This window comes from Cebus imitator, unplaced genomic scaffold, assembly GCF_001604975.1.
Source record: "Cebus imitator isolate Cc_AM_T3 unplaced genomic scaffold, Cebus_imitator-1.0 Scaffold124, whole genome shotgun sequence".
Lineage (NCBI taxonomy): Eukaryota > Metazoa > Chordata > Mammalia > Primates > Cebidae > Cebus > Cebus imitator.
In genome coordinates this window covers 3,753,787-3,771,783 of record NW_016107439.1, presented here as the reverse complement: position 1 = coordinate 3,771,783, position 17,997 = coordinate 3,753,787, and the positions used below count along the sequence as shown (strand labels likewise).

The following is a 17,997-nucleotide window of genomic DNA, read 5'->3' as shown; positions in this document are numbered from 1 at the left end:
GTGACTGCGCGGGCAGAAGTGAGCAAATGGTCACTTAGGCGGCTGGAGGCTTGCAGACTGAGAGTCCTCAAGGAGGACGTTGAGTCACTTCAGGCTGCTTAAATTTGGAGGCCTGTGAAGTCTGATGTTTTTTTCCTGTGATACTGGGGATGGATTTTTCCATTTAGTATTGGAGATAGCGTTACCATGTATATCCTTGGGAACCTAACTGAACGGACATTTACTGCACACCGGGAAGCCACTCAAATTTGCGAATTACTTGAGTACACATTCATTGTTCCCTGTTGTAGATATAATCCAATAATCGTTTTAGCTGGAAAAAAAATGCAGTGAAGTCAGTAGCAACCAAGGTGCACAAACTGCTCCTCATGTAGCTGAATGACTTCTAGTAAGCACCTTTAGGCCCTAGTACTGTCTAACTCAGCAGGAAGCACCAAAGAGACCAGCTGGTGAAGGCTTCCTTTCTCTTGGAATTAGGTCAGTTTTGCGTTTTGATGATCTGAGCTGTTATTTCGCTGCTCTGTTTACTTTTACATCAGAAGATTGCTGTGAAGTTTAAATTAGATAATCTGTCACATAGTAAATTCTGTCATCTTTCCCCCTCTTTCCCTAACTTTGGCTAATGTCAGCACCTAGCTGGTCATCAGTCTGTCTGCATTTCTCTTTTCCCAAATGCTGGAACCACTTGACTCATATCTCCAGACTCACTCCTCTCTGAGTCTCTGGGACAAACCTGCATTTTAGGCAGGAAAACTGTAAGTTAATGCCCAATGATGCTGGAGTCAGCAGTAAGGTTCTGTGTTAATATTCTTCCTGTGGCTTCATTGATCAATTTGCACGTGGGCTTTTGACTGATTTGAGTTCTTGTCCACTAGCTCTTAATTCCTAAGCTTTGCCTTTTTCTCTCTGCTGGGAAAGTTTTCTTCCCTGGCACACACACTCTTATTTGTCCTTCAAGAATCTGTTCAAACGTATTTTCTCTAAAGGCTTCAGAGGCTCCCACAGATCTGTTCCCTAACTTCATATCTAGCCTTTTGTAGCACTTCACATTGCATTGTATTTTTATCTTGTCTACCTGCTGATTTCAAAAGATGGTGTGTTCTGTCTGGAAAGTAGGTGTCTTATTCATTGTTTTATCTCCAATGTCTAGCCCAGTAATTAAACTTAATAAATATCTTAGAAATCTTCCCAGTATCCCAGTTTCTAACCCCTGACTTGCTTTGCCAACCACCCTCCCACTTAGGTGGTGAGATACCTGATAGCTAATCTTCCTGAAACCAAATGCGCCTTTGGCTAACTGAACATCACCTTCTCTTAGATTCCCTCCTCATCACTGATGTCTATCTCTGACAGGACATTCCACTATTCTTAATGCCAATTTCTATTCTCTCCCTCTCTCTTTCTCTCTCTCTTTGAGATGGAGTCTTGCTCTGTCACCAGGCTGGAGTGCAGTGGCGTGATCTCGGCTCACTGCAATCTCCACATTCCCAGGTTTAAGCGATTCTCCTGCCTCAGCCTCCTCAGTAGCTGGGACTACAGCTGCGCACCACCACGCCCAGCTAATTTTTGTGTTTTTAGTAGAGGTGGGCTTTTACCATGTTGGCCAGGATGGTGTCGATCTCTTGACCTTGTGATCCACCTGCCTCAGCCTCCCAAAGTGTTGGGATTACAGGTGTGAGCCACTGCGCCCGGCCTCTATTCTCTTTTAAAGAGATCCAATTCACTCACATGACCACATTTTAATGTGGATCATTTTCAAATATACTATCGTCACCTTTTCTTTTTCCCTGAAATAATGATTTTTAAAGTTAACTATATGCCTGGCAATGCCTCTTTTACAAATGAAGAAATCAAGGCTTGTAAATGTTAAATGGCTGACCATATTTTCAACTATTAAAGTGCCAGTATTGAATCTAAGTCCACAAGTGCCCTTTCTGCCATACACCACAGCCTTTAATTTTGTACTTTCTTTTGCCTGTTGCATGATATTAGCATTTGGAAGCACAAAACAGAGCTCCCCAGGGCTGGAGTACAAGTCAGATTATGAAGACACTTATCCCTTTGTTCACTTTGCAGTGGTTTGAATAGTGCCCTGCAAAAAGGCATATCTGAGTCCTAACCTCCAGTATCTGTGAATGTGGTGTTACTTTGAAACAGGATCTTTGCAGAGTGTTATAGACTGAATGTTTGTGTCTCCCCTGAATATATCGCATGTCGAAATCGTAGCTCCCAATATGATATGAGGAGGCAGGGCCTTTAAAAGCTGACTTAGTCCGTTTTATGCTTCTATACAGGCCACCTGAGAGTGGGTAATTTATAAAGAACAAAAATATCTTTTCTTGCAGTTCTGGAGGCTGAGAAGTCTAAGCACGTTCAGTTCTCTGATGAGGGTCTGGTCTCTACTTCCAGGATGTTACCTTGAGCCCCTTGTCATCCAAAAGGGAGGAATGCCATGTCCTCACATGGCAGAAGGCAGATAATGGGTGAAAAGAGACAAAACTCCATCAAGCCCTTTTGTAATGGCATGAATCTATTCATGAGGACTAAGCCCTCATGACCTAAACACCTCTCAAAAGGCCCCAACTTCCAATGCTGTTGCATTGGATATTAAATTTCCAAACATGAATTTTTGGGGACACATTCACGTCACAGAAGGAAGTGATAGGTGATTAGCTATATTCTCATGAATGGGATTAGTGCCCTTATAAAATTGATCCAAGAGAGTTGGCTTGTCCCTTCCACCATATGAGGACACAGTGACATCTATGAATAAGGAAACAGGCCTTCACCAGACACTAAATCTCTAAGCATGTTGATCTTGGACGTCCCAACCTCCAAAACTGTGAGAAATAAAGCTCTCTTATTTATAAGCTGCCTAGTCCATATTCTGTTATGGCAGCCCAAATGGACTAAGACAGATGTTATTAAGGATCTTGAGATCACCGTGAATTCAGGATGAGCCCTAATCCTTATAAGAGGACAGGACAGTGGTTTGAATAGTGCCCTGCAAAAAGGCATATCCAAGTCCTAACCTCCAATATCTGTGAATGTGGTGTTACTTTGAATCAGGCTCTTTGCAGATTGTTATAGACTGAATGTTTGTGTCTCCCCTGAATATTTCTTATGACTATCCCCTGAAATATTCATATTTTATATGAATATTTCAATTTTTTCTATTGGGTTAAAAAATATTACTAGCATCTAAGTATCTCTGACATCGGTATCTAATGCTCACCATACAGTACCCCATAGAAGGGTACTAGACTAACCCTCATCTCTGTGTCTTCTAAGTGCCTTTTTTGGGTCCAGTTCTGCCCCTTCCATACACACAAAGATGATATGAACATAGGAGCAGAGATTGGAGTGATCACTCTACTAGGCAGGGAATACCATAATTGCCAACTGCTACCAGAAGCTAAGAAAGAGGGATGGAGCAGATATACCCTTATAGCCTCCAGAAGGAACCAACCCTGCTGATTTTTGACTTCTAACCTCCAGAACTCTAGGACAACAAATTTCTGTTGTTTGAAGCCATCAAGTTTGTGTGTTAACAAATACACACTTTAAGCTCAACACATGAAAAATTTGAACTCAAAATCTTTCTTCCCAGTCTGCTCCTCCTATGTTCCCTTAGTGAATGATATCACCATCTAGTCAGACACTCAAAGTAGTTCTATACTATTTCTAGAACGATCTTCCTAAAATACAAATTGGATCATGTCACTCCTCACCCTCCAGCTGATAGTACTCCAATACCTTTTGTGATCAAATTTAAGCTCCTTATATTAGTACACAAGGTCCTTCGCCAAAAGGTTAGAACCTTTTGGTCCAACTGCTCCTTTTTAGCCTTGTTTCCTGTCCCTCCTACAAACACATCCAATGTGACTACAGAGGAGTGAGGGAATCAGAGACAAACTAATCTATCCCGTTATCCATGTGCAGTATTTTCAGTCCCCATCTAGTTGCTCAAACTCATCAAGTTCTTCATGTCTCTCTTCCTTTGCATATGTGCCTCTTTCTCCTTTTAATATAGCTGTTCTCTACTTGTCCACTAAAACTCAGCTCAAAGGACATCTCTTCTGAAAAGTAAACCTTCTCCCCATCATAAATTTCTGATTTCTGTGCCCGTCTCTGTGATCCCCAAGCATGCTGCTATTGTCACATCACACTGTGCTGACATTTATTTACTTGTCCATCTGTTTTACTTATCTGTGTATTCATGCCTCTCCAGATTCTTCCGATTTTTCAGGACCAACCTCAGTCCTACCTCCTCCTGACAATCACAGCCAGTCCTTATTGCTCTTTCCTTTTAACTGTTATTGCACCAATTTGCTGTGACACCCATTTGATACTTAATTAACTATCCTGTTATTTTACTTCTCATGCATATACAGTTTGCTTCTGATTAGACTGAGTTCCTTACAAGGCAGAGGCAATGTGTTATTAATTCCACATTAAGAACCAAGTACATAATACATACTTAACTCTGATGAATGAATATGAAGTTAATTTTTTCTATTGGGTAAAAAATATTGCCAGCATCTAAGTATCTATGACATCGGTATCTAATGCTCACTGTACAAGTACCCCAGAGAAGGGCACTAGACTAATCATCTCTGTGTCTTCTAAGTGCTCTTTCTGGTTCCAGTTCTGCCTCTTCCATATTTAACCCCTTATGACCTCCAACATGATACAGAAGAGAGCCAATCATACAGTTTTTCTGTTTACAGCCTTTTGCTGCTTCCCCACTGCTTATGAAATAAAGATCAATTCCTTTAGCCTGATATATAAGACTCATCATAGTTGAAACCAGGACTGTCTTTGCAGTCTTGTCTCTGATTCCCTGACTACTCTGTAGTCACATTGGACTACTATTTGTCATTTTCTGCCCCTCCATTCAATTTTATACCTCTGTTGTGATTCCTCCTGTTTCCATTTGTTCTTCTCTTCCTGGTAAACATCCATCCTTCCAAAACAGGCTCTAAACATCACCTTATTCTATGACTTTCCCTGATCCTTTTTCAGAAGGATGGGAAATGAGGCAAAGGAGGAGTCGTTGCTTCGGCAGAACTTTATATCTACTCTAACTGATCACATTGAACTATGGTTGCTGTTTCTCTCATTTAAATAGATTATGAGATCCTAGGGAGCAGACACTGAGCTTAATTTTGCCCATGCTTAAGGCAGATGGTGTCTCACACTAGAAATTCAGTAAATGTTTATTAAAAGTGCTGAAAAGGCTCTATTTCAACATTACTCATCCCAGGGACTGTCTCCTGCCAGCCCATATCCCTCCCCTGACATGCTTAAGGATATCTTGCAAGGTAGACCATACTCACTGTGCCTCTGCAATAGCTTAATGTGTCCTGAGCTTACTCCACCCATGGGGTTTTTTACAGAACCATGACCTTGCCATTGCATTTAGCTAGCAGAGCTGAAAAGATGGAGGGTGAGGATGGCTTCTCTTCTGAAAAGCCTATGTTGGAAACCTGGGTTGCGATAGGAAGAATATTTTGTGGCTCTCCAAAATCACACTACATTTACCTTGTTTTTTTTTTTTTCTCCTTCTAATCTGTATTCATTGCAAATGTTCTATAGTTTATTTAGGTGCTAGGTGATACACTTGTGATATATTTAAAATTTCCTCTTGTTTTTATAGTTTAATCAATAGTGCACCTGAAATAATTGTACAAAAAATTCTGAACTGCTGCTCTGAGTGGGGAGTGCTCCCTGGCATGACACAGGAAACAGCATTCTTGCTTCTGTCAGTGGGGAAACCTGCCTCCAGCTGAGTTCCCAGTAAATTCATTTGTTCTCCATTGGGTGATTTTTAGAAAATTACTTCCCTTTCCCTTAATGTGGCAGAGAAAAGGACAAAACGAAACTCCTGGAAGGAGAACACAGAGCACTCAGGTTAGAAAACACTTAAGTGGACAAAGAAGTGTTTTGCTACCTACAAGAACAAAGTGCCTCTGAGCATGAAGAGCCTAAGCAATGCCTCAGATGAACATAGTATTTAAACTCAACTTTATGCAAGTGGGTCAGCAAAGACTAAAAGATTTTCTGCAAGTAGTAATACAGGCCCTGATCCAAAGACACAAGATCCAGACACAGACAGCAGAAAGACAAGAATAGCATGGGTCAGCTGGGAAAGGATGAGGAGTGCTTAAAAGAGCATCCAGGCCAAACACAGGTTGTTCTTATAGGCCCCTTGGCTAAGGGTTAGCAACTGTCCTTAGTGAGGAAGACTTGGAATTAAGATGAGAATCCCACTGCATAATATAATCCCCTATAATTTATTGCATATATTTATGTTTGGTGTAGTGTGAACTAAATATACATAGCTCTCACTTCAGGCAGTGGATTCAGTTAATCTTTTGTTGGAGTCTCAAAATCCCCAATTAAAAAATCTTTCCAGCTGACGTAGGTAAAATTCCAGAGTAGACAAAATTAAAACTTATTCCAAGACCAGGGGCATTGGCTTACACCTGTAATCCCAGCACTTTGGGAGGCCGAGGCGGGCAGATCACCTGAGGTTGGAAGTTTGAGACCAGCCTGACCAACGTGGAAAAACCCTATCTCTACTAAAAATACAAACTTAGCTGGGTGTGGTGGCACATGCCTGTAATCCCAGCTACTCGGGAGGCTGAGGCAGGAGAATCACTTGAACCTGGGAGATGGACGTTACAGTGAACTGAGATCATGCCATTGTACTCCAGCCTAGGCAACAAGAGTGAAACTCTGTCTCCCTCCACCGAAAAATAAACAAAAACAAAAAACCTATTCCATCTAGATGTTTGACACATTACCCTTTCTAGAACAAATCACTCCTGTCTGGGTGGTAGAATTATGACACCATAAGAACCACCGATTGGCTGTTAAAATTGCCTTCTATCTCAATGGATTATGACATCAGATACGAAGCAGCAAATCATGTCCTTTCCTTTCCTATTCTGTTTCCTATTCCTTCCTCCCTTCCTCCTCCTGATCCCCAACTTGTTTCTTCTTTCTTATGTGCCAGTTGCTGTGCTGAGGATATGAAGCTAAATAAGCCTCTCTCTTTTTCTTTATGAAGCTCACAAGCTTATATAGGAAGCAAATAAATATAATATAGTGTGATAATTGCAAGAATATTAACACATCCAAAAGTTAGAGAGAGAAAGCATAAAGAAGAAAGTGATGAGCTCTGAGAGGTTGAGGTAATTAGGAAAAGTTTATCAGCTTGAGCTGGGTTTGATTTATTAAAAGTGCGGCTGTAGAGAAATTCCTTGTTTATTGACTGGAGGTTAGAAATAGTAGTTATTCTAGCAAGCTTGCAGAATAAATTGTACTAAAAAATGGTGCCCAACTTTTGGTGATTGGCTAATGTCCTTAGAATCAACACTTGACCTAAAGTGAACTGTGAACCAAAAATTGAAACAAAGGGCAATATTTGCTCTACCCTGAACCTAATCAGTATGGTAAAACAGTATTAAAGAATGTCAGAACTGCAGGAGATCTTGAAGCTCATCTAGTCCCTATTACTCATAGATGAAAAAAATGTCTGAGTGATTTAAGATTTATATAAAGTCATAAGACTTCACTAACTGGCAGAGTGTGAGATAAAGCAACAGTGGTCGTGTTTTTGAGTTTACTGTTCTTTCAACTTCTCCCAAAATTGCTTAATTGGTAATGTCCTAAAATAATCAAATTGGGGCAAAATTTGAGCATTAAAATATTCCCCAAAGAGAATCATTACTTATCTGGTATTTTCTTTCATATGTGAAAAAAAGGGGGCTTATCAACTTTTACTTATTTATTTGAGATAAAGTCTCACTCAGTTGCCCAGGCCAGAGTGCAGTGGTGCCATCTTGGCCTACTGCAACTTCTGCCTCTTGGGTTCCAGTGATTCTCATACCTCAGCCTCTCGAGTAGCTGGGACTACCAATATGCACCACCTAAGTTTTGTATTTTTAGTAGAGATGGGTTTTTGCCATGTTGGCCAGGCTGGTCTCAAACTCCTGGCCTCAAGTGATCTGCCCACATTGGTCTCCCAAAGTGCTGAGATTACAGGTGTGAGCCACCATTCCTAGCCAAGGCTTAACAACTTTTAAAATAGAATCTCAACCAATTGAGTGCATGCTTATAATTTAAAACACATGGACTCTTTAATCAGCAGTATAAACTATTTGCACTCCAGGCTTTTGCTCTGTCTTAAATTGATTGCTATTTAGCACCCAACAAAAGCTCTGCAGAGGGGACCATCATTAAGGGCACTTGTGAAGACATCCACTTATTCCAACAGACATGCAAGTTCTAAGCTTCTATCAAATAACATCGCCTGAGAACTAGTAACTATCAGTTACTTGGCCTGCTCTTTGATGAGCTGTTCTAGCGTCACTCCTTCAGCATTGATCAAAGGTGGCGTCACAAAACAATAATATCAAGATTTTTTTCTATATTATTTTTAAAAAAGGTTTATTAAGACATCTTTTATCTATGTTTTCCAATACTCTTTGGAAATGAGCAAACAATTTTAGATTGGTACCAAGAAAATGTGTTTTCATTGAAAGAGCTAGTATGTGTACTTTAAACATCAAATAATCATTATCATAAAATTCATTTTCCTTTCTGCTTTGGCTTCCACTAAGCACAGAAAGAAATGTAAAATGAGGCTGTTAGTACATGGGCATACATTTTGGGCATATTTGCTTTTTCCTCTAAAAAATATTACTAATCTGACAGTATTTTCATGTCTCTTACTATAAGCCATCTCAGATACTTTTTTGGAAGTAATGGGGTAGGAAGGGTAAATAATGAATAAACATGTGAAACGTTTTCTTTATTTTGATCATCAAGAGGAAGATCTATGCTTCTGACAATAAACACATGTTCCTGCTATATACAACACATCTCTTGAATTCTAGGGAAGCCAAGATGTACATGAAATGACTGCAGGTCCTACAGGTCTTGAATCTAATGATGGAGCTGGGGCATATGTAGAAATAATATCAGGTAGCATATGCTAAAGTTATTTTAAAGATCTATTCCATCTTAAGACACTATAAGTCTATTAAAAGAGCAATACAGACATTTATTCAAAGCATATTATGTTTTAAGGGAGCTGCTTAAATATTGGTATTTTGGTTAACATTTTTCTTTCTGAGGGTGGTAAAATTTTGGGGTAACTGTATTAGTCCATTTTCATGCTGCTGATAAAGACATATCTGAGACTGGCCAATTTACAAAAGAGAGAGGTTTAATGGACTTGCAGTTCCACATGGCTGGGGAGGCTTCATAATCCTGGCAGAAGGCAAGGAGGAGGAAGGCACATCTTACATAGATGGCAGCAGGCAAAGAGAGAGCTTGTGCAGGAAAACTTCCCTTTTTTTTTTTTTTTATAAAACCACCAGCTCTCGGGAGACTTATTCACTATCATGAGAACAGCATGGAAAAAACCTGCCTCCATGATTCAATTGAGTCCCTCCCACAACATGTGGGAATACAAGATGAGGTTTTGGTGGGAATACAGCCAAACCATATCATTCCACCCCTGACCCCTCCCAAATCTCATGTCCTCACATTTCAAAACCAATCATGCCTTCCCAGTAGTCCCCCAAAGTCTTAACACATTCCAGCATTAACTCAAAAGTCCACAGTCCAAAGTCCAAAGTCTCATCCTAGAGAAGGAAAGTCCCTTCCACCTGTGACCCTTTAAAATCAAAAGCAAGTTAGTTACTTCCTAGATATAATGGGGGTACAGGCATTGGGTAAATACAGCCATTCCAAATGGGAAAAATTGACCAAAACAAAGGGGCTACAGGCCCCATTCAAGTCTGAAGTCCAGTGGGACAGTCAAATCTTATTAGAAAAATTTTTTTTGAGAGAGTCTTGGTCTGTTGCCCAGGCTGGAGTGCAGTGGCATGATCTTGGCTCACTGAATCCTCCAACTCCCAGGTTCAAGTGATTCTGCTGCCTCAGCCTCCTGAGTAGCTATTACAGATGCCCACCACCAAGCCCAGCTAATTTTTGCATTTTTAGTAGAGATGGGGTTTTGCCATGTTGGCCAAGCTGGTCTTGAACTCCTGACCTCAGGTAATCTGCCTGCCTCAGCCTTCCAAAGTGCTGGGATGATAGGCATGAGCCATCGCACCTGGCCAGTCAAATCTTAAAGCTCCGAAATGATCTCCTTTAACTTCATGTCTCATATCCAGGTCATGCTGATGCAAGAGGTGGGTTCCCATGGTCCTGGGCAGCTCTGCCTCTGTGGTTTGCAGAGTACAGCCTCTCTCCTGATGCCTTCATGGGCCAGTGTTGAGTGTCTGCAGCTTTTCCAGGCACATAGTGCAAGTTGTCAGTGGATCTACCATTTTGAGGTCTGGAGGACAGAGGCTTCCTACAGCTCTACTAGGCAGCACTCCAGTAGGGACTCTGTGTGGAAATTCCTACCCCACATTTTCTCTTCTGCACTGCCTTAGCAGAGGTTCTCCATGAGGGCCCCATCCCTACAGCAAACTTTTGCCTGGGCATCCAGGTGTTTCCATACATCTTCTGAAATCCAGGTGGAGTTTCCCAAATCTCAATTCTTGACTTCTGTGCATTTGCAGTCTCAATACCACATGAAAGCTGCCAAAGCTTGAGGCTTGCACCCTCTCAAGCCATGGCCAGAGCTCTACATTGGCCATTTTCAGCCATGCCTGGAGTGGCTGAGACACAGTCACCAAGTCCCTAGGCTGCACAAAGCACAGAGACCATGGGCCTGACCCTTGAAACCACTGTTTCCTCCTAGGCCTCCAGGCCTGTGATGGGAGGGTCTGCCGTGTAGACCTCTGACAAACCCTGGAGATATTGTCCCCATTTGCTTGGGGATTATATCTGGCTTCTTGTTACTTATGCAAATTTCTACAGCCACTTGAATTTCTCCTTAGAAAATGGGATTTTCTTTTCTATCACATTGTCAGGCTGCACATTTTCTGAACCTTTATGCTCTGCTTACCTCATAAAATGCAATGGCTTTAACAGCACCCAAGTTACCTCTTGAATGTTTTGCTACTTAGAAATTTCTGCCAGATACCCTAAATCATCTCTCTCAAGTTCAAAGTTTCACAAATCTCTAGGGCAGGGGCAAAATGCTACCAGTCTCTTTACTAAAACATAACAAGAGTCACCTTTGCTCCAGTTCCCAACAAGTTGGTCATCTCCATCTGAGACCGCCTCAGCCTGGATTTTATTGTCCATATCATTATCAGCATTTTGGTCAAAGCTATTTGACAAGGCTCTAGGGAGTTCCAAACTTTCCCACATGTTCCTGTCTTACTCTGAGCCATCCAAACTGTTCCAACCTCTGCCTGTTACTCAGTTCCAGAAAGTTACTCAGTTTCGAAAGCACTTTCACATTTTTGGGTATCTTTTCAGTAGCACCCCACTCCTGGTACCAGTTTACTGTATTCATCGGTTTACATGCTGCTGATAAAGACATACCTGAGACTGGGCAATTTACAAAAGAAAGAGGTTTAATGGACTTATAGTTCCACGTGGCTGGAGAGGCCTCACAATCATGATGGAAGGCAGGGAGGAGCAAGTCACATCTTATGTGGATAGCGGCAGGCAAAGAGGAACTTGTTCAGGGAAAATCCCCTTTTTAAAAAACCATCAGATTTTGTGAGACTAACTATCACGAGAACAGCAAGGGAATGACCTGACTCCATGATTCAGTTACCTCTCACTGGATCCCTCCCACAACACGTAGGAATCCAAGATGAGATTTGGGCAGGGACTCAGCCAAATCATATTAGTAACTGTTTTTGGTAACTTTTTCTGAATAAGTTTTCATAGAAACAATTCATGGTCATGGTAGAAATTTGAAAAAAGTAGAAAAATATAAAAGAGCAATTAAAATAACCCATAATTATACCTTGGATTCACATTGTATAATTTAACACAGTATATACAATTTAGTGTTCTGCCCTTTTCATTTAACATTATATAGTGAAAATTACTAGATAGTAGATACTCTACAATAACAAGGTTTTTATTGTGCAACATTTCATTGAATGATTTGCTCAACTATTACCCTATTGTTGGAGATTTAGATTGTTTACAACTAGTTTTCTTTATTAAATATAAACTAATACTAATCTACATTCCTAATAACAGTGGATGTAGGTCAGTATTAGTTTATATTTAACAAACATCAATTACTAGAGCAATTACTACAGCATATGCCAAACATTGTGCTAAATACTTTACATGAATTATCTTATTAAGTTTCATAATAATCCTACGAAAGAAGAATTATTTTCCTTTTACAAATGATGAAACCAAGGATTACAGGCCAATTAACATTCTCACAGCAAGGAAAAATAGTTTACTTCTGATTTATCTGACAGAAACAAATATTCCGATTTATTTTTATTTATTTTTATTATTTTTATTTTGAGACGGAGTTTCACTCTTGTTACCCAGGCTGGAGTGCAATGGCGCGATCTCGGCTCACCGCAACCTCCGCCTCCTGGGTTCAGGCAATTCTCCTGCCTCAGCCTCCTGAGTAGCTGGGATTACAGGCACGCGCCACCATGCCCAGCTAATTTTTTGTAGTTTTAGTAGAGACGGGGTTTCACCATGTTGACCAGGATGGTCTCGATCTCTTGACCTCGTGATCCACCCGCCTCGGCCTCCCAAAGTGCTGAGATTACAGGCGTGAGCCACCGCGCCCGGCCCGATTTATTTTTTTATGAAAAAGTAAATGGGACTGTTCAAAGATTCCCATTGCCTATTGAAATATGTAATTATTAGGTCCAAATTGAGAAATATGAGGTTTTTCTCAATTCAATATATATATATATATATATATATATATATATATATATGAAGTTGTCTAATGAATAGTTGTTTTTTGAGGCAGTATTTTTAACATTAGTAATTATTATTCTACTCTTATCAAATAATATGTTATATCCTTATAAGTCCTTATTTTGTGGTCTACAGAGAATAGTAGGAACACAGGCTCCAAAAATGAGCCTTTCATTTTCATTAGCAGATAGTAAAGCCACTGTAATTAAAATAAATAAAAAACAAAAGCTGGTGAAAATTACTGATTTTACAATACTTGAATATATACAGTGTTCAAGTACCTACAGAGATGAAACTAAGTTAAACTAGCTTGCCAACCACCTGAGGTTCTGCTCCACCACCAATGTTTTAATGAATAGATAGGGATGATTTATAATCAGCCCATTTTTTTCTGATGGCATATAAAAGGGCTTGCTTTGAAAGTGCTTAATGATGGTGGAAATGGTTCATTTCCTAAGTAGTTGAATCTATTTCTGTAGCAGAATGTACACTTTTAAAATAGTGCCAAACCAGATCAGAAAGTCCCACTTAGAGAATTCAGAATTAAATGGAGTTTTAGAGTGCTCAATGACTCTAAAAAACATACTAAAATATATACTGCCAAATCTTATCCAACCTGAGGGATTAACTTTAATTTGTGAACATCCTGGAACTAACATCTATTGACTTGGGTACCCACCCAGTGGGTCAAGGAACAAAGCAAAAACTAGAAGTAGGAAGTATTGAAATTTTAGTTACAAGTTGCATACAGGTAAACCCTAGGCGCTACAAATGAATAAGGAATGAAAGGCTAAAGAATAAATACGCCAAAGAGGTGAGCTCCTGAGAGCCTAGACCCAAACTTCTATGGAGACCTAAATTCCGCTTTTCTGGACACGTGTGGGCACCCAGATCCCTGGCTAGGGAAGAATGCTGTCGGCGCCCTGCTGCCCTCCAGCCCCCGTGGCGGCGCGTCTCAGCCCACCCAGGGGGCGCGCAGCTGTCATCTGAAGTCTCGGCGCTCTCCAGCCCCTGACCCAGCGCCGAGTCTCAGTGACTTTGGCGCCCTCGCCCTCTGCCAGCAGCAGCAGCAGAAGGAGGAGGAGGAAGAGCAGCAGCAGTTGGGGCAGCGACACGGCGCGCTCAAGCCTGGAGGGCGGCCTGGCGGCGGGGCTTGGGGGCGCAGTGAGGGCGGGGCGGCGCAGGCGTTGCCACGACGCGGGCCGAGCGCGTCCCTGGCAGCCAATCCATCCACGTCAAGGTTTGTTTAATAATCGCCAGGGTATTTATGGCCCGGCTCGGGGCGGCGGCTAGGGAGCCAGGAGACTGGGCGGGCGGGTCGGCGGATGAGGCGCAGCGGCTGCGGCCCAGAGCACCTCCCCCCGGCTTCCCGAATCGGCCAGGTCCGACCCAAGGGGGAGGATGGAAACACCTGCCGCGCTCTGAGCCCCTCCAGAAGAGAACACCCTTCCTGTCATATCATCCCACCGTCCTGCGGAGGCCACCGCTTGGTCCCCCCAGGTCTCCTTCTCCCAGGGGCCGAGCAGAACAGTGAGCGATGGCGGAAAACCTGAAGAGACTGGTCTCGAACGAAGCTTTACGAACATTGCAGGAAAAGCTAGACTCCTGGCTGAAGGAGTACAACGTGAGTCTGGGTGAAAAACCCCCGGGGCTCGCCCTCCGGTAGGTTCCCGCACAGCCCTCGGCAGGGATTTCTTAGGGCTGGAGTCACTGGCTGCCTTGCAAAGCCTCCGCGGTTGTGATTCCTAACCCGGACCTCAGCCTTCGACCGGGATCGCGGGGGAAAGAAGGACACGTGTGCAGGTGCCCTGGTCTCCGAGCTGCGCCAGTCGACCCGGGGGTGGCGCGGCCGGCGAAGCGCAACACTAGGCGGCGGATACTAGAGAGTGCTTCTAATTAGTGGTAACTAAGGACGCCGGCGCCCTAGCAACAGGGAAGCGGTGCAGTTGCGGCGGTCTGGTCTTTCCCATCCTCCTCGCCAGCGCAATCCACACCGCCTCCTTCCCCAACCCCGAATTATTTTTTTACTACAACCTTCTCCTGCCCAGGGTTTGTACCAGAATGGATTTGTATAAACACACACCCAGAGGTTATTTACCCAGAAATCAGCGAAACGGACACTTGTTAACGTTGAGATTTTCACTTGCGTGGTGGGGGGGCCTGGCAATTGAGGCACAGTTCCAACACCAGGGCGGATTCAGGTCTTTTGCCCAGGCATTTGTGAGAAGCCAATATTCTGTCACCAAACCCTTGAGCACTTTTCAAATCTCATTAATCCCTACCCCCAACCCGGCTCCCCAAAATTCCCCCCTCCCCAAAATAGAACTCTTGAGTGTTGAATTTGCTTTACATTCGTTCAGTACGTCTTAAATAGGGATTTCCCTTCTTACGTAGTAAGGAGCTGTCAGGCAAAAAGAACTGTGGACCGGGAATTATCCCCGCTTGTTTCTACTTTTAGATCTGCATAGAACTACCTGAATGACGGGGTCAAATTATTTTACTTCTCTGGGTCTCAATACTTCATCTGTGAAATTGCAGAGATTGGTCTAAATGATATGTAAATTTCCTGTTCAGATTTCAAGTTTTTGAGTCTAGATTGCTTGTTTCTGAGATCCCACCTGTCATGAGGTCCTTGGGCTTCCCCATTCACCCTCTAACCAGGGCTGCTGAAGTGGAGGGGAGCTCAAAGAACAGCTACAGTTTCTCCTTAGCCTTCCTTTCTAGTGCTTCCTGTTCTATCTCTTTGCTTCCTTTTGAAGAACCAGCACTGACTAGTCCTTCTCCATTAAGAACTTTGGACAGTTAAAATGATATCTTTATCACAAAAGACTTGGGTTCCTCCCATTAATTTAAAAAGTATCCATTATCTAGTCTCCAGAGATTGAGCATAAGACATCCTAACACATATACAGTATTCACTTTTTCCCCCCAGTGGCCTAACGTCTGAATTAAAAAAAAAAACAAAACATGTTGTTTGTCACAATGTTTATTACAAATAACACTATATTCGTCTGGAGCTAATAAAGTATAATTTTAGAAACTCCCTGTAAATGATGAGAAGTGCCTTAGTTTATTACATTTTTCTGTCTTGAGAACATCCCATTCACTACACTCGTTAAAACCATTTCCACCCAGCTGCTCCCTTCATCTCTCTACAATAGAGGCTTCACTCACAACCACCAGTGTTTTTCATACCTCGTGGCCACTCTCCAGGCTCCATCATTTCTCTTGAGTTGTCTGGCATCTTTATCAGATTGGAATGTTGACACCTATATTCTTCCCCTCTACTCCTGCTTCATCTCTTACATGTATGTTGATGAATCTTATTTCTATGAGATGTGTTCTCATCTGAGCTCCAACTTTTCGAACTACCTGTTGGACATCTTTCAATAGTGAATGCTATTGTCATCTCAAAGTCAAATCTGTACAAAACAGAATTGAGCTTCTCTCATGCCCCAACCACAGGCCTCTTTTCTAACTAGTCTTCATTGTTAAATACTATACTCCCTTTCACCATCATAATCTGTTGGTTCTAACTTCAAAGTTCATACAGAATCTGAACATTTTTCACCACCACACTGCCACCACCTTTCTCCATCCTTGATCTTCTGTCACCTGGATCATTACAAAAATAACAACCTAAAGAGACTCTTCTAAATGTCAAGTCATATCAAGTTATCAAGTTACTCATTTTGCAAGACATCCAAACTTCAGAAAAAGCCAAAGCTCTTACAGTGACCTTCGAAGTCCTACACAATTGTGCCCCTTTAACCTTATCTGTTACTCTATCCCTTGCTTAGCCCTCTCCAGCAGTACCAGCCTTCTTGTTCTTCCTAGAGCATGCTGTCCAATAGAACTTTCTATGATTATGGACAGGTTCTATATTTGCATTGTCCAATGTGGTGACTATTGACTTGAAATATGGCACATGCACATTGAAGAACAGAATTTTAAATTTGACTTAAGTCCAACATAAATTCAGAAAGCTACATGTGGCTCATGGCTGCTATCTCAGACAGCACAGTTCCATAGATGCCAGACATGTTTTTGCTTCAAAGCATTTTGCACTCACTGTTTTCTCTGCCTGGAAAACTTTTCACCTGTTGATATTCGGGTGCGATAGTAACATCCTCTCTTTCTCCTAAAAGGCTTTGCTTAACCGTCACCTTCTCAGAGAGGCTCACCTGACCCTCATATTTACAATTGCAATCTCCTGTTCTCGCTGTTAGCACTTACTATCTTCTCTGCTTTAGTTCTTCCATAATAACTGCGTCTTCTGATTTTTACTTATCTACTCATTTATTTTGGTAATCACCAGTCCCCTCTTCCCCTCCACTGGAATGTAAACTCCAGACAGCAGGGATTTCTGCCTTGTTTTGATCGTTGCTGTATTCCCAGCACTTAGAACAATGCTTAGCACCTAGCAGCTACTCAACAAATACTTAATGATTTAATTAATGCCAGACACTTAGCTTCTTCAACTAAATTCTTTTCTTAAAACCTTATATCAGGTGTAGAATTAAAAATGATCCCCACGTATCTTTAATTTGACCTTTATTAAAATTGAATTGAAACTGGAAGCCACAATTTCCAATTAGGAGCACAAGTGAGAAAATGCAGGTTATTCCCAACAATAAGTCTTTGTGTAGCTAAAGAGAGAATGAGAAAAACCTCTAAACTACTTATCATAAAATGTGAGTTAAACCTAAACTTATTCTGTACCTTGCCATCTATATTTTTAGTTCTGGTCAATTGCTAAGTGTTTCCCTGTAATATGCTAGGTTATTTTATTAGTCCAGGGACTTTTGACTTGAAACTTTAAGATGAATATTCATAGTAGCAAACTACAAGTGTTAAAATGTTGGTTGTAGAAAACTACATTTGTTTATTAAAACCTAGAAATTATGTTTGCTTTGAACGGTTGATTTTGAGGACCATGACCACACTGGTTAGTTCTAATTAACACAAGTCAAATAAAAGGCCATATGTACTCTTTCAGAATTAGGAAACTGATTAAAGCAATGCCCATGGGAAAAAGTTGTTTTCAAGGAAAATAAATAAATGACATAGATAATTCTAAAACTCAATGCAAAATTTTGGTTTATTTTCACTAGCCATTTTTGGATTAACTTAGATCTCACATAGTTTTTTTTTTTTTTTTTTTTT

At 41.5% G+C, this 17,997-nt stretch overlaps 1 protein-coding gene across 5 annotated transcripts in view; it reads left to right on the top strand.

Moving 5' to 3' along the window:
• Window positions 1-140: 140 nt before the first annotated feature.
• Window positions 141-17,997, top strand: part of SPATA18 (spermatogenesis associated 18) — a 59,123-nt gene continuing 41,266 nt past the window's right edge. For 4 of the 5 annotated variants that reach the window (XR_001828612.2, XM_017540279.2, XM_017540277.2 and 1 more), the window contains exon 1: window positions 14,192-14,455. Coding sequence is in view for 3 of the 5 variants with exons in the window: in XM_017540279.2 (XP_017395768.1) it covers window positions 14,369-14,455 (87 nt within the window). In the remaining 2 variants the exon portion in view is untranslated. Of the gene's footprint in view, window positions 478-14,191; window positions 14,456-17,997 lie in introns of those variants that run through there. The other variant, XM_017540280.2, reaches the window with a different exon arrangement.